This window comes from Orcinus orca, chromosome 1 (assembly GCF_937001465.1).
Source record: "Orcinus orca chromosome 1, mOrcOrc1.1, whole genome shotgun sequence".
In the NCBI taxonomy this organism is placed as follows: Eukaryota; Metazoa; Chordata; class Mammalia; order Artiodactyla; family Delphinidae; genus Orcinus; species Orcinus orca.
The window spans coordinates 37164605-37182212 of NC_064559.1; the positions used below are offsets into that span (position 1 = coordinate 37164605).

The 17608-nt window shown below is 37.8% G+C and overlaps 1 protein-coding gene across 30 annotated transcripts in view; it reads left to right on the forward strand.

The window, feature by feature from the left end:
- Positions 1-17608, forward strand: part of CR1 (complement C3b/C4b receptor 1 (Knops blood group)) — a 276865-nt gene that overhangs the window by 38160 nt on the left and 221097 nt on the right. For 25 of the 30 annotated variants that reach the window (XM_049702830.1, XM_049702725.1, XM_049702719.1 and 22 more), the window contains exons 5-9: positions 10338-10736; positions 13405-13581; positions 13671-13773; positions 14973-15058; positions 16869-17087. The exons of 1 other annotated variant lie outside the window; for it this stretch is intronic. In XM_049702830.1, coding sequence (XP_049558787.1) covers positions 10338-10736; positions 13405-13581; positions 13671-13773; positions 14973-15058; positions 16869-17087 — 984 coding nt within the window. The remainder of the gene's footprint in view (positions 1-10337; positions 10737-13404; positions 13582-13670; positions 13774-14972; positions 15059-16868; positions 17088-17608) is intronic. 4 more of the 30 variants (XM_049702749.1, XM_049702799.1, XM_049702783.1 and 1 more) reach the window with 4 other exon arrangements.

Genomic DNA, 17608 nt, shown 5'->3' on the forward strand with positions numbered 1-17608 from the left:
ACTATTTTACCTTCCAGGTCACTTATCCATTCTTCTGCCTCAGTTATTCTGCTACTGATTCCTTCTTGAGAATTTTTAATTTCATTTACTGTGTTTTTCATCATTTTTTGTTTGCTCTTTAGTTCTTCTTGGTCCTTGTTAGATGTTTCTTGTATTTTCTCCATTCTATTTCCAAGGTTTTGGATCATCTTTACTATCGTTACTCTGAATTCTTTTTCAGGTAGACTGCCTATTTCCTCTTCATTTGTTTAGTCTGGTAAGTTTTTACCTTGTGCCTTCATCTGCTGCATACTTCTCTGTCTTCTCATTTTGTTTAAGTTACTGTGTTTGGGGTCTCCTTTTTGCAGGCTGCAGGTTCGTAGTCCCCATTGTTTTTGGTGTCTGCCCCCAGTGGGTGAGGTTGGTTCAGTTGCTCGTGTAGGCTTTTTGGTGGAGGGGACTGGTGCCTGTGTTCTGGTGAGGGGGCTGGATCTTGTCTTTCTCGTGGGCAGTGCCACGTCCTGTGGTGCGTTTTGGGGTGTCTGTGAACTTAGTATGATTTAGGCAGCCTCTTTGCTAATGGGTGGGGTTGTATTCCTGTCTTGCTAGTTGATTGGCATGGGGCATCTAGCACTGGAGCTTGCTGGCTGTTCGGTGGTGTTGTGTCTTATTGTTGAGATGGAGATCTGTGTGAGAGCTCTCGCCGATTGATATTATGTGGGGTGGGACATCTCTGGTTTTCCAATGTCCTGAACTTGGGTCTTCGACCTCAAAGGCTCAGGCCTGATGCCAGGCCTCAGCACCAAGACCCTGTCAGCCACATGGCTCAGAAGAAAAGGGAGAAAAAAAGAAAGAAAAAACAATTTAAGAAAAAAAAATTATTGCAATTGAAAAATAATAATAATAGAAAGAAGAGAGCAATGAAACCAATAAACAAATCCACCAATTATAACAAGTGCTAAAAACTATACTAAGATAAACATAAAAATCAGAAACAAATCAGTCACAGACAGCAAACCCCAAGTCTACAGTTGCTCCCAAAGTCTACCACCTCAATTTTGGGATGATTCATTGTCCATTCAGGTATTCCACAGATGCAGGGTACCTCAAGTTGATTGTGGGGATTTAATCCGCTGCTCCTGAGGCTGCACGGAGCAATTTCCCTTCTCTTCTTTGTTCGCACAGCTCCTGAGGTTCAGCTTTGGTTTTGGCCCTACCTCTACATGTAGCTTGCCCTCAGGCATCTGTTCCCACCCAGACCAGACAGGGTTTAAGCAGAAGCCGATTAGGGGGCAGTGGCTCACTGAGGCTGGAGCAGGGAGGGAGGGGTACGGTAGTTATAACTGGAATGCGTAGTGAGCCTGTGGCGACAGAGGCCAGCGTGGTGTTGCAACAGCCTGAGGCGCACTGTGTGTTCTCCTGGGAAAGTTGTCTCTGGATCACAGGACCCTGGCAGTGGTGTGTTGCACAGGCTCCCAGTGGGGTGTGGATAGTGACCTGTGCTTGCATACAGGATTCTTGGTGGCTGCAGCCGCAGTGTTAGCATTTCATGCCCATCTCTGGGGTCTGAGCTGATAGCCATGGCTCACGCCTGTCTCTGGAGCTTGTTTAGACGGTGCTCTGCCTTCTGTGGGCAGACAGGGAAGGAATCCCCTCTCCTTGTGTACCCTGAAACAATGGTCTCTTGCCCCTTAGGCAGGTCTATACTTTTTTCCACACTCCCTCCTGGCTAGCTGTGGCACACTGGCCCACTTCAGGCTGTGTTCACGCAGCCAACCCCAGTCCTCTCCCTGGGATCTGACCTCCGAAGCCAGAGCCTCAGCTCCCAGACCCCACCCACCCTGGCGGGTGAGCAGACAAGCCTCTCAGGCTGGTGAGTGCTGGTTGGCACTGATCCTCTGTGTGGGAATCTCTCCACTTTGCCCTCTACACCCCTGTTTCTGCACTGTCTTATATGGCTCTGAAGCTTTCCTCATGCCCACCTCCCATCTCCACCAGTGAAGGGGCTTCCTAGTGTGTGGAAACTTTTCCTTCTTCACAGCTCCCTCCCAGAAGTACAGGTCTCGTCCCTATTGTTTTGTCTCTGTTTTTTCTTTTTTCTTTTGCCCTACCCAGGTACGTGGGGATTTTCTTGCCTTTTGGGAAGTCTGAGGTCTTCTGCCAGCATTCAGTAGGTGTTCTGTAGGAGTGGTTCCACATGTAGATGTATTTTTGATGTATTTGTGCAGAGGAAGGTACTCTCCATGTCTTACTTCTCTGCCATCTTGAAGGTCTTCTCTCGGCAGAATTTCCAGGTTCAAGGTATTCTGTTTCATTAGAATTTTTCCATATATCTCCATCTCAATTTTCAGAGTCTTTGTTTTTCTAATCAATGCCCAAACTTTAGCGTAAGAGATTCTGAAATTGTGAATTCAATTTGCATTGCAGTTCAGCCACAGGATTAGGTGGTGTGTTTGTTTTTCAGGAATCTTGGCCCTGTGGCTACAGGATACAAGTGTTTCTTTTAGGGCAGATGTAGAAGCTTCCAGATCCAGACCTTGAGCAGGAATTTAAAGCTTTGTACTCACAATTTCTTTCTCTTAAGTTCTCTGGTGCACTTAGAAGTACACAACCAACTCCATTATTTGCCTTCCTTAAAATGTTCTAGGACAGCAACCACTTGGTCACCCAAAACCTTGCTTCGATTGATTGTAGATATCTGTGGGTGTTAACTGAGGTGATCTTCTTTCTCTACGCTCCATAAACTACTTGTGTGCCCTTTTTCATGGGCAATGTTAATTCCTTTAATTCCAGTCGTATCAAAGAACCAATCCCAGACTCTTCTGTTACTCTGGGATAAATTTTGGTCCAAATATGGAAGCAGAACTACTATTGGTATTATGAAATAAGAGATTTATTATGGAATTAAACTTTATCCAGTTGCATGAGAAACTGCTCTAAAAAGATCAGAAAAATCACTAACCAGCTGTCTTGGAGTTGGGGCTTTCAGGAAGCTAAGCACATCTGACTGCTGGGGTAGAAATGGGAAGAGGGCTGGTGTTAGAAATCTATAAAAGTTTTTTGCTCTTCATGACTACTGCTTCTGTAACCTCACAGTGAAGCATCTGAGACTGGGTTGGAATCACTGTAGGTAAGCAGGACCAGCAGTTAAGGAGAGCTGGATGCAGAAATAAGGAGAGCAAGAACAAATGGGAACCTGTCCATTTGTTTGGTGCATTTGTCCCTTTGCCACCTCTGACCAAGGATGACCTTCAGAGTGGAACAGCTGTTGCTTCATTTCTACCTTGCATTTCATGCCAATTTCTCAAACTCTAACCCCAACCTAGAACCATACAAACAAAGTAAGTCTGGGAAAACTAGCTCCAATTTAGCCTTGATGACATTGTACAAAAACAGTAGATAACTACAAACTTTCTGTCTCCCTCCCTCTTCCTCCTCTTCCTCCTGCTTCTTTCTTTTCTTTCTCTATCCCTTTCTTCCTTGTTCTATCTTTCTTTCTGTTTTTTTTTGTTTGTTTGTTTTTTGTTTTTTCCATGCTACATGATTTCTGGGATCTTAATTCCCCAACCAGGGATTGAACCTGGGCCCATGGCAGTGAAAGCACTGAGTCCTAACCACTGGACCACCAGGGAACTCTCTCTTCATTCCTTCCTCCCTCCTTCCCTCCCTCCCTCCCTCCCTCCCTCCCTTCCTTCCTTCCTTCCTTCCTTCCTCTCTTTCTTTCTTCCTTTCTTTCTTTCACTAGGTAGACCACCAGTGTAACATTTCACATTGGGGGCTAGAAGGCATCCTTGTTTTGTTCCCCATCTCAAAGGGAAAGATTCAATCAAATATTTCACTATTAATCTGGTATGTGTTGTAGGTTTTTTTGTAGCTACCCATTTTCAGATTAAGGAAGTTCCCTTATGCTCTTCATTGCTAAGAAATTTGAAAGACAAACTGATTCAAATTCCAATTTTACATTCTTGAAATAAATCAGCTTGGTCATAATATTTTATAATTTTTATTAGTTGTTTAATATGCTTTTGTTTGAGACACAATTCACATACCATAAAATTACCCTTTTAAAGTATACAGTTCAATGATTTTTGGTATATTCATACTTGTGTAACCAGCACCACTAATTTTAGAATACTTTTATTACTCCATTCTTAATATTTTTTAGAGATTAGACTGTAATTTTCTTTCTTGTAATGTTTTTATCTGATTTTAGTATCAAATTTATGATAGTCTCATAAAGCCAGCTGGTAGTATTCCATATATCTGTTTCCCTGTAAGGTTTAGGTGAGATTGGCATTAATTCTTTTTTAGATATTTGACATAATTCATCAATAAAGCCTTGTGGCCTGGAATTTACTTTGTTAGATGGTCTTTTTCTCCCAACAATTTTTTCACACTGTGTATACTTTTTATTGAAGTTTAACATATATTAAAGTGCACAATCTTATTAATTCAGTTCATTGAATTTTTACAAAGTGAACGCACCCATGTAAATAGCACTCAGATAAGACATAGAACATTATCAGCACCTCAAACTCCCCATCTTGCCCTTTCTCAGTTATTATCTTCCCAAAGTAACTATTATTCTGCCCTCTATCACCAAAGATTAGCTCTGCCTCTTCTTAAATTTTATATTAAAGGAACAAAAAGATGTGTATTCCTGTGTCCAGCTTCTGCTCAGTGTTATACTTAGGAGACTCATCCATGTTGTTGCATGTAGGATTAATTGGATCTTTTCTATTGCTATATTGTATTTAATTAATTTGTAAATTCAGCTGTTTAAATATCAGCAGTATTTCTTACAGGTACATATGCAAATCTATATAAGTTTGAGAATCTTTATATATATGCAAATCTATACATATTTATATACATGGAAACCTATATAAATTGTTTATATTTCTATAAGTGGAATTGCTGGGTATAAATATATTCAGTTTTAGTAGATACTGCCAAAAGATTTTATAAAATGGTTGTACAAATTTACACTTCCACCAGAAGCATATGAAAGGTCCAGCTGCTCCACATCCTTTGAAACTTGTTATTTATCAATTGTTTAAATATTAGCTATTCTGGTGGCTCACTGTGGTTTTTAATTTGCATTTTCCTAATGACTGATGCTGAGTACCTTTGCATACACTTATGAATGCCTGTTTAAAACTTTTCCCCAATGTTTACCTGTTTGTGTATCTCTTTATTGTTCTGTAGAAGTTCTTTACATATTCTCAGATTTTCCAATAAATGTAACACAAAAATTTTCTTCCAGGCTATAACTTGTCTTTCTGCTTTCTTAATGATGTCCTTGGTAATAGAAATACATTTTAATAATGTCTAATTATGAGTCTTTTCCTTTCTAGTTACTGCTTTCTCTGTTCTACTTAAAAAAAATCTTTGCCTATCATTTTATTTTTCATGTTTAAGTCTGTGATTCATCTCAGATTTATTTTTTGTATGGTGTGGAGTATGGTCAAAGTATTCATTTTTTGTGTTTTTTTTCCCTGTTGGATAGACAATTAATCTAATAACATTTATTTAAAAGGACCATTCCTTATATACCACAATGCCCATGAGTCAGGTGATGTGATATGTGAATCTCATTCCAGAGAGGTTCTCTTCCTTTGGTTTATTTACTACACTGTTTTCATTTCTATAGAATTATATTAAGACTGATATCTGGTGGCTCATATCCTCTAACCATTTACTTTCAAGATTTACATGATAATTCTTGGCCCTTTGCATTTCCATATAAAATTTAGAATCAGCTTGTCAGTTTACACACACACACACACACAAAATCCTGCTTGAATTTGTATTGGGTTTCTATTGACTCAGTAGATCAATTTGTGGACCATTAACATATTTACATTTTTGAGTTTTAAATTCATGAACATGATATATCCCTCCATTTTTGAAGTCTTCTTTAATTTCTCTTAATATATTCCAGTTTACATTATAGAAGTCTTGAACATCATTTATTAGATTTATTCCTAGATATCTTTTTCAAAATTTTATTTTCTAATTGTTTATTTCTTAAACATGCAATCATTTGACCTTGAATCCAGCAATTTTGCTAAATTTTCTTTTAAATTCAATAGTTTATCTGCCTATTCTTTTTGATATGCTGCATAATCATGTCATTTGTGAATAATTATCATATTTTTAAATTCTTTCCTTTCCTGTATATTTTATTTATTTCTTTTATTTTATTGCATTGGCTAGAAACTCCAGTACAATGTCGAATGGAAGAGATAATATTGGTTTTACATAGTCATTATAAAGCATGATATTTCCTGTAAATATATGGCAGATATCCTTTATCAGATTAAGGAAATTCCTTTTGCTATCTAATTTGCTGAAAGACTTATCATGAATGTGTGTTCTAATTTATCACTCTGCATCTATTGAGATAGTCATATCTGTTTCTCCTTTACTTTGTTGATGTTTTGTATTACATTGATTGATCTTTGGAAAGCTAACCAGCTTTGAATTACTAGAATAAATCCATCTTGGTCATGATGTGTTATATATGATTATCTTGTGTGTGGTGTATGTGTTTGTGTGTGTGTGATTGCTAATATTTTTTTATTCAAGTATTGTAAGATTGGTTTAATATTTTTAAATTAGTCAATGAAATTCCTATTTTGACCATTATACCATCCTCTGTAAGTACTGCTGTGTTCAGTTTCTTAATATTTTGTTTAGAAAATTTGCATTTATGTTCTCAAGAGATGTTGAACTCTAATTTATTTATTTCTTTTAATGCCCTTGTCAGGTTTGGGCATCAAGATTTTGCTAGTCTTATAAAATGTTTTGGAAAGTATTCATTCTTTTCTATTCTCTGGAATTATTTATGTAACATTAATATTATTTTTCTTTATATCTTTGCAATAATTCAGCAGTAAAGCAATCTGGATGTGAGTTTTTGTTGTTAGGTTTTTAATTACTGATTTAATTTCTTCAATAGCTCTAAATTTTTAAAATATTTTTAATATCTTATTTAATAAGTTTTAGTATGTTGTGCTTTTTAAGGAATGTATTTCATTTACATTTGCTAAGTTATTGGTATAATGTTGTTCATTATATCCTCTTATTATATTTTAACGTGTATGGGGTCTGTACTGATATCTCTATTTTAATTCTTGATAATGGTAACATTTTAAAATTTCTTTCTCTTGATTACTTTTACTAGGCATTTAAAATTTTTTCTAAGATTTTTTTGAAAAACAACTTTTAACTTAATCTTCTGTAGTGTATAACTAGTTTCTATTTTATTGATTTCTGATTTATTATTTCTTTTCTGATACTTTCTTTGAGCTTAATTTGGTGTTCTCTGTTCATTAATTCTTGATATGGAAGCTTAGATAATTTTGTTTTGGCTTTTATTTTTTTCTAACAGATATATTTAAACCTGTAAATTTTTCTCCAAAAGTGCTGTATTTGCTTCCCACAATCTTCATATTTTCATTATCATGATACAGAAAAATTGTCTAATTTTCCTTTTGATATCTTCTTCTATCCATAGTTTATTTTAAAGTGTGTTACTTAATTTTCAAACACTTGGAGATTTTTTAGTTATCATTCTTTTGTTTTAATCCTTTGAAACTTTTTGAAACATGTTTTATAGCCCAGAATATGGACAGTTTTGGTAAAATGTTACATATGCCTTTGAAAAGAAGGTGTAGTGTTTTATGTCATTTTCTATAAATTTCTCTTAGGAAAGTATGATTTACTGTGTTTTTTTTCCTCCACTTGTTCTCTCAGTTATTGATGGGAATTTGTAAAATACCTGTGTTACTTTCCTAGGGCTGCCATAACAAATTACCACAAATTTAGTAGCTTTAAACGATAGAAATTTATTCTCTCTTAGTTCAGAGGTCAGCAGTCCAAAATCAAGGTGTCAGCAAGGCTGGTTCCTTTTCCTGGGAGAAAGAATCTGTCCTATGCCTCTCTCCTACCCCTGGTGGCATTCCTTGGCTTATAGATGCATCACTCCAATATCTGCCGCCATTGCACATTGCCTTCTCCTCTGTGTGTGTGTCCCCTTCCCTTCTGTCTCTTACAAACACTGTGGTCTTTAGATTGAAGATATACTCTGTTAATCCAAGATGATCTCATCTCAAGATCCTTAACTTAATTATATCTTCAAAGACTCTTTTGCCAAATAAGTTCACATTCACAGGTACCATGAGTTAGGACATGGAATATCTTTTTAGGGAATCACCATTTAAACTGCTACCATCACCAAATATGACTGGATTTGTCTATCTCTCCTATCAGCTATAGGGATTTTTCTTTATGTAATTTAAAAGCTATGTTATTACATACATGAAAATTTTGAATTATTATATTTTCCTGCTTAATTGACTCTTTTATCATAATGAAGTGTCCCTCTTTACCTTTCATAATATTTCTTGCCTTAAAATCTATTTTGTATGATTTCAATATAGATACACCAGCCTTCTTTTTTTGTTTCCTGTTTTTGTATTACATATGTTTCAAATCTTTTACTTTCATCCATTCTTTGTTCTATATTTAAAATTTACCTGGGAATTCCCTGGCAGTCCAGTGGTTAGGACTCTGTGCTTTCACTGCTGAGAGACTGGGTTCAATCCCTGGTCAGGGAACTAAAATTCCACAAGCCACCCAGCACATCCAAAAAATAAATAAAAATAAAATAAAATAAAATAAAATAGATCTCTTGTAAACATCATATACTCAGATTTTGTTGTTTCATTCAGTCTGAAAATCTTTGCTTTTAATTAGAATGTTTAGGACATTTCAGATTAATATAGTTACTGATATAGTTAGGTTTAAACTAACTACAGTTATAGGTTAGTTAGTTATAGGTTTCTCACATTTTAAAATTAATCAAGTATTTTTATTATTCTATTTTTTTCTCCTCAAGAACATTTTAGCTGTACTTTATTTTCTTATTAATGCTATCTTAGAGACTCCAATGTCGATCCTTGATTTATTATAATCTAATTAATTATAACCTATTATAATTATATAATCTAATTTATTATAAATAATGCTTTTTACCACTTCCCAAACAATGCAAGAACCATAGCAGTTTAACTCCATTGATGCTCTCCTGCCATTTTCTACTGTTTTTTTTACATATATTATATATCTCACAAGACAGTATAGTTGCTGCTTTTATAAAAGTGGTATTTATTTATATTTATCTACACATTAACTCTTTCTGTTACACTTCCTCCATATTGCAGTTCTATCAGTTCTATGTGACACTATTTTCCTTCAGCCTAAAGAATTCTTTCTAAGCATTTTTGTATTGCAGGTCTTCTGGCAATAAATGCTTTAAACATCTTTCTACGTATGGTTCCTCTGTTACTCTTTTGTCTATTTACGATCCTTTTGTCAATCTGTGTTGTGTCCTGGATATTTTTTTCTGTCCTAGTTTCCAGTTCATTGATTTTTCTTCAACTGTGTCTAAACTGCAACTAATCTTATCCAAATTCTTAATTTCAGTATCAAATGCCCCCTCCTGGTTCAACTAACCTTCCCAGGGGGGAAAGTAGCCCAAATGCTTGGCTCTCACCTGGATTTTAACCTTCTGTGAAACCAGTTTGTTAGCACTCTGATGCATTCTGTATGTTTTATATTTTACCCAGCATTTTTTCTCTGCGGGTGAGATGGGTGGAGTGATGTTTGATTTGAATTATTGAGATTACCATTACCAGAAGCAGAAGCTTCCTAAAGAATTTTCATTTTTAATTTTAAGTGTTTTGGAATTTTGGATGATGTTACTTAGTTCCAGTTATATAGTGTTAGAACAACACAATTTTTTCTAACTATGTACTAGTCTTACTTCTAATTTTTAAGTGTATTTAGCTTTTTTTTGGTGGACTACTATATGATCACTTTTACATGGGTATAATATTATGATATCAAACTTAGGCTTGATAAAATGGGTTGCTAAGTTCTCTCCTTTACCTCTTGGAAACACCTGAAATTACATTTAGAAGTATATATTACTTGAAACTATGATAGAATTATAGGTGAAATTTTTTCTTCTATTTTTACAAGTTTCTTGGTCTATTCTAGCTTTCTATATCTGCTTTAATGAATATTAGTAATTTATATTTCCATTTATATCATTTAGCTTTCCAAAATGTTTAACATCCAGTAGTCTACAGTTTCATAAATATTCTCATGTTTACCCAGATATACTCAAATTCTACTTAGTTATGTCCACCTAAATTACAACTTCATAAAAACTTATCTCTATTAGCAAAGATTAAAAGCAAATAATGAAGGTAAAAATAGTTACAATTTAGTGACTCATTTGATTTCTCTCACTAGTTATTTTAATTCACTGCTTTCCCTTTTCCCAGGCATTCCTTGTGGGCCACCCCCGGCCATCGCCAATGGAGATTTCATTAGCACCGACAGAGAATACTTTCAATACGGAACAGTGGTGACCTATCGCTGCAATCTTGGAGAGAGAAGGCAGAAGCTGTTTGACCTCGTGGGTGAGCAGTCAATATATTGCACCAGTGAAGACAATCAAGTTGGCATCTGGAGTGGCCCTCCCCCTCAGTGCATTGCACCTAATAAATGCACGCCTCCAGTCATTGAAAATGGAATAAGGATGTCTGAGAACAAAAGCTTATTTTCTTTACGTGAAAGCGTGAGGTTTAGGTGTCAGCCCGGCTTTGCCATGAAAGGACCCTCCACTGTTGAATGCCAGGCCCAAAACAAGTGGGGGCCGGAGTTGCCCAGCTGCTCCAGGGGTGAGTCTGACTGAGGCTTTGAAGGGGCCTACAAATGACGTTAGTTGTAGGAGGATAGGGAGGTTAGTGTCGGTTCTCGGGGGAGGATGTGTGGTGAGCAGTGTGGATGGGTAAATTTTCTTGGGAGGAAACTTTAAATAAAGCAGGTGTGTGTGTATGTGTGTGTGAATGTGTATGTGTTCAAACTCAGAAGCAAAGATACATCTGGGTAAAGAATGTAAAATTTCCTTGGGATGACACTAGTGACATCATCTTTCAGTTCTTTCTTTTTTTCAGTTAAAATAATCTTTTTAAAAAAATTTATTAATTACTCTTGAGTGTTTTAACTGCGAATATGTAATGACTGATTCTTCTTGTTAGGCACCGCTGTATAATCTATGGATTCACTTAATTTTTTTTTTATTAAATTTATTTATTTATTTATTTGTTTATTTTTTGGCTGCATTGGGTCTTCGTTGCTGCACGCAGTCTTTCTCTAGTTGCAGTGAGCAGAGGCTACTCTTTGTTGCGGTGCGCGGACTTCTCATTGCGGTGGCTTCTCTTGTGGAGCACGGGCTCTAGGCACACGGACTTCACTAGTTGTGGCACGCGGGTTCAGTAGTAGTGGCTCGCGGGCTGTAGATCGCAGGCTCAGTAGTTGTGGCGCATGGGCTTAGTTGCTCCGCGGCATGTGGGATCTTCGTGGACCAGGGCTCGAATCTGTGTCCCCTGCATTGGCAGGCAGATTCTTAACCACTGTGCCACCAGGGAAGCCCCACTTAATTCTTAAAACAAAGACATGAGGTAGTTACTATTCTTTCCATGTTTTACAGAGAAAGTGAGTCTTAGAGAGATTAGATAACTGTGCAAGATTAAATAGATACTAACTCTGTGAAGACAAGAACCCAAGCCTACCTGACTCCAGAGCCAGGGAAATCGAAAGCTACTCTAGAAATTGCAAGGAGTGAGGGATTTAGTGCAGGTAAGAGAATATAAAGGTGTTAAAAGGGCAGGAAGAGCAAAAGGAGGAAGGCAGTGTTACCAGAGCTCAGGGGGCTGCCATTCCCCCTGGACTAGAGCACAGGCACCTGCACTCACTGAGCATGTATTTCCTCCAGCTGCTCACGCTGCAGAAGCTGCTGCTGCTGCCAGAACGTAGCTGAGGTTGCTGGAGCCTTCAGTCACTGGCATTGATAGAATTAATGTTGCTGCTGCTAAGGAAGAGCCATCAGTTGCCACTTCCTGAGCCTCCTTTACAAGAAGAATGACTTCTATCATCTTCCTACCTTTTAATTTAGTATATATGCCTCCAATTGTCAGAGCTTAACCAGGACCCAGCTGGCAAGGAAGATTAGCAGTTGTACTTTCAGGCTTCTGGCCCCAGCAGTCAAAGGAGAATGCAGAAGTGTAAGGCTGGGAGTCAACAGAGATTTAACCAGCACAGCACTTAAATGATCCCATCACAGTGCACTTATTAATCAAGGCAAACAGGGGGGTGATGAGCCCTGAAACTGGGTGCTACAGCATCAGAGTATTTACAAAGTCCTTAAGGGGGTCATTTATTCTAGTCCAATGCCCCATTCTATACTTGAGAAAGCTAAAGTCCAGAGAGAGAAACTGACCTGATCTAAGCCAAAATGAAATGACTTTTCATGTTACTACAGTTTTATATAATTTAGGAGATTCCAGTGCATTCTGATTCTAAATTCAAACCAAGTGTATAAAGAGACAGAGGCTCAGTTACAACATATGGTATGGAATATGCACTCTCATTGTGAGGGCTGTAGGTTTTTTAGAAGATTTCATTCAATGGTTGCCCATCTTCTCATTGGAATGAAGTGAATGGTTAAGCAGGACCTGGCCCTGTAGAGTGCAGAAAGGAGACTTATCTTCTCCACCAACCCATGTCAGGTGGCGTGACCACTGGAGAGGAGCTGGAAAGAGATGAGAAGAGATGTATGAATCTTGTTTGTCACAGCAGAGTGTGATAGGTGATTGGGAAATCTGTTGGATGAGATTTGGGCTCAAGCTTTCCTTATTGCCATAAAGGCGGATTTAAATTGGTGGTGCCAATAAAAATTAAAATATAAAATTAAAAATCCATCAATAGGGGCTTCCCTGGTGGCGCAGTGGTTGAGAGTCCGCCTGCCGAGGTAGGGGACACGGGTTTGAGCCCCGGTCTGGGAAGATCCCACATGCCGCGGAGCGGCTGGGCCCGTGAGCCATGGCCGCTGAGCCTGCACGTCCGGAGCCTGTGCTCCGCAACAGGAGAGGCCATAACAGTGCGAGGCCCGTCTACTGCAAAAAAAAATAAATAAAATCCATCAATCTAACAACTGTGTACTAAGTGAACAATAAAAGGAAGAATTGTGTAGGGGAACTGTTCGTTGTGTCATCTTGGGTGTGTACTTTAGATGGAAAGCCATGAACTGAAGATGTCTCAGTTCTAGTCACTGTCCTGCAGTGTATCAGTTCTATGACTTTTCGCAAGACTCTCTCTCTCTCTCTCTCTCTCTCTCTCTCTGTGTCTCTGTCTCTGTTCAATTTTGCCATCAATAAAACGAGAGGGTGTTAGTCTACCAGATTTTTAAAAACAAATAGATTTATGCTGTTGATTGTCTTAGCCAGTTTACCACTGAGGAAAAGTTATTTTCACACAATTAACAGCACTTTGGTTCTCTTTCCCTAGTATGTCAGCCACCTCCAAAAGTCCCGCATGGTAAACACACCCCAAGCCACAGGAACAACTTTTCTTCTGGGCAGGAAGTGTTCTACAGCTGTGAGCCTGGCTATGATCTCAGAGGGGCTGCTTCTCTGCATTGTACGCCCCAGGGAGACTGGAGCCCGTCAGCCCCCAAATGTGCAGGTGCCTATACTGTCATCTTGTATGTGGATCAGTCTCTTTGTCCCTCACAGGAACATCTCACTCCTGTGTGTGTGTGTTTTTTTTCCTAGTGAAATCATGTGCTGACTTCCTGGACCAGTTACCTAATGGACATGTACTCTTTCCACTTAATTTTCAGCTTGGAGCAAAAGTATCCTTCGTTTGTGATGAGGGGTGAGTGTGAGTTTGCCTGGCCTACCGAGCACTGAAACTGAGGTCAATTCAAAAAGGCAAGGTTTAGTGTGATTTTTAAAATAGGAAATACTCAGGGATGTTAAATTTGGGGAGTGTATATGGGAAGTTAAGAGTAAGGAACAGGTGTAACTAATAACATAAGATATGAAGGAAAAACTGAAACGTATATTAGCTGGCATGCTTAAACACAAATACAACTACTGTTTAAGAGTATACATAGGTGACACATTAAGTGAAAAAATCATATTTTCCAAGCATAAAAGAAAAAGAGTAATTTGGAGAGTTCCAGAAAAAGTTTGATATGTGACAAAAATCTTATTAAAAATAAGATCATTTAAGAATTGTTTCAGAAAAATTTTTAACCATCCAAAGTGAATTTTGTAATAAGAGAGAAAGTATAAGAATAAGCATTTTTCATCCAGTCATATATCACCTGGTTGATAACAGGCCAAGGGCTCTGAAATGGTATTATGGTGGCTGATATTAAAGTTTTAAGTAAGGTCATTCACTTGACCTTACACAGCATGCACATCTCTACATAGGAAGTATCAAGCATGGGCAACAAAGTACCTGATCTCAAAATGTTCCAAAGAATCCTTGACAGGCACCAAATAACATTTAGGAGAATTTTGTACAAGAGTCATTTCCAATCTCCTTTCGTTTTTCCCCCCAGAACATTCACGCTTACTCTTCCGTAGCCCAGCGTGCTGTTGTGAGCCTTCTGCATAACCACCACAAATATAGAGACAAAAGAACAATCTTTGTTCTCTTTCCAGCTATTCTCTGCTTGTCCAATGCAAACTGGGAGCTGTTTTACTAGCTGTTCCAGTGTCATCACTTGGAGGATGTTTTATTCCAATAATGACTAAGTAGATTTATCAGCTTTACCGTGGGATGCACAGTGACAGACTGATTTCTCTGAGCCTAGGTCCAGGATCACGGCGATGGCAGCTGTGCTACAACTGCCTTCTTCAACTTAGGCTGGGACTATATTATGTGACCACGTGACTGTGCTTTGCTGTTCTCCCTCACTGGAAGCTGTGACTTTTCCAGATTGATGTGGCCTCTGAACCTCTGCCACCTGCTGGTTTCAGATCCTCAAAATGCTGAGATTACTGCAAATGGAATGGCATTTTGGCTTAAGCAGCTCACATATTCACTACCATTTTCTTCCTTAGATTCCAGTTAAAAGGCAGTTCTGCTAGTTACTGTGTCTTGGTTGGAATGGAAAGCCTTTGGAACAGCAGCATTCCTGTGTGTGAACGTGAGTAGAAGGGATATCACTTCAGGCCAATCTCTCCCTTTAATCTATTTGGTAATTTGACCCATGGCCTCCCCAGCCGTGGTTCTTCTATTTTCTAATCTGAATTATTGATAAATAGTTGCTTATTTTAATAGCATTTTATTGTGGATCAATTTGTTGTGATGCACTTTGTTGTGCATCATGTGTTTTGAGAACTATCTGATCAATCTCTGTCAGTTAGAATTCTTTGTTTTACGTGATAAATCCTGCTGTAGTTTGTCTCTGAATCAGGAGAGATTAGCTAACGTGAAGCTTTGACAAATTTCTTTCTTTCTTTTTTCCTTCCTTCCTTCTTCCTTTTTCTTTTTTATGCCATCAAGGTGAAGTCATCTACAATATTCCTGTCTATTTGCTAATATACAAATATGAAACATTCATTCATTCAATTATTTATTGAGCACATACTATGTGCTTGATGTTCTTCCAGGCACCGGTGTTACAGCAGTGAACAAGATTAGCAAATTCCCTGTCCCATGTTATTTATACTCAAGTGGGAAGATGTACAAGAAAGAAAATAAATTAAATCTTATGGAGATGATAGGTCAGAGCAATGCAGAAATGAGGGGAAAGTGGGGAACAGCATTACACAGGGTGAGCAGTTTAATACTCCTTAAACTCTCAAAATTTGCATCTAAATAAATTATGCAAAGATTCAGAAATAATAAGCTGATTAAAAAATGAGTCTCCTATATGCAATGCCACCACTGATTTCTCCTAGTCCACCCATTTGTATTTTCCCCAATAGAAGATAGAACTTTGCCTCATCACTTGATCCTAAAGATTGGAAAATATATAAATTTTAAACTAATCCAAATTTTACTAAAATGTTTATGTTGCAAGAAATCTGCTCAGTTATCCTATGACACATTTTATAGTAAAACTTTATTAAAAAAACATAACTTCTGTATAGATCCTGTCATCCAAGAAACCCAACTTTCACTGAAGTAACATGACAAATGGCTGTCCACTGGCCTGGGTTAGAGCTCAGTTACTGATTGTACTATTCCTCTTACTTTTCATGACTGTTTCTAATTTAAGCAGCTTCTTACAAATCCCAAGCCTAATAAGAAACACTAAATAGAAATAAGGAAAGGACTGTTTAAACAGACAAGCAGATACCAGAAAGAAGTAACAATTTGAATCCTGACGGAAAGTAAAGAAATAAAAATAATAATAAGCAATCCCATGCATCAAAAAAAACAATAACAAAACAGTATGGATCATTTAGAGTTTTTACAATGAACCGTATATGTTTCAATTCATTGTGACAGCACTACTGTCCTAATCGGTTGATGGTCACTATGGGTAAGTTATTAAGGAAAGGTTTCATATGATTAGGTGATTAGTACATATGGAATACATTGTAGAAATATTTCCTGAGAATGTAAGTTCCCTGGAGAACAGAGACTTTATCTGTGCTCTTCACCATTTCATCCAGCCGGCCCTGACGAGTGGCTGACACAGAATAAGTGCCCAATGTGTTGATTAAATGAATGAGTTACTCTCCAATAGATTCTCTTTCTTCTTTAAAAGTTTTGGTACGTAATTAAAGGTGTAAAGTTTCTATCATCCAGAAAACTTAAAAGTCTGGAAGATTCAGGATAGGCAAATTCTTTTGTACTTTTTCAATTAAAAAAAAATGGGATTGAAATCTCACTTCACTTAGTCCATTCAGTGTTTTTAGGTAGTACCAACTATAACACCCAATGACTATAGATTACCTGTGGTGAAAACTCATGAATGACACTTAGAGCTTTTGCCTTCTTTCCAGAAATCTTGTGTCCAAATCCTCCTGATATCCTTAATGGGAGACACACAGGCAAACCTCTGGAAGTCTTTCCTTTTGGAAAAGAAGTCACTTACACATGTGACCCGCACCCAGAGAGAGGGATGATCTTCAGCCTCACTGGGGAGAGCACCATCCGCTGTACCAGTGACAGTCAAGGGAACGGAATTTGGAGCAGCCCTGCCCCTCGCTGTGGACCTCCAGGTTACTGCGTGCTACCCCACATTCCAAATGGATTCAGAATATCTATACCAGACTCTCCAAGTTTCCGTAATTACAATGTGGTGTTTATTTGTGCACTCGATACACTTAAATGCCAAAACAATAATAAATGGTTTTAAGATACATCAACATGTAAGATTCTGATGATCTTTGCTTCTAGAGGGCTGGTGAAAAGCAATGGAGGAAGTGGGTGGCAGTTCTAGTTCTAATTAGAATTAGAAGGAAAATGTTTTCAAAGCATAGGAACTGAAAGCAAATACCTATGAACCTTAACTAGCATAAGTTGTACCATCTTCACAGGTTTTGGAGAGAAGCACAGACCAGCAGAGAACAAAGCCTGGCAAAATCGCTTTTAATTACCTATTTGTCCAGAGACCACTGTGTGTTCTCTCTGAAAACCGGGCTGCATTGTAAACAAAACACAAAGATTCTTTTAGCCAGTATGGGCTAAGTTCTAAGTTAAGATAAGGCTTACTTGCTCCTTAGCCCCGCACTAATTTCAG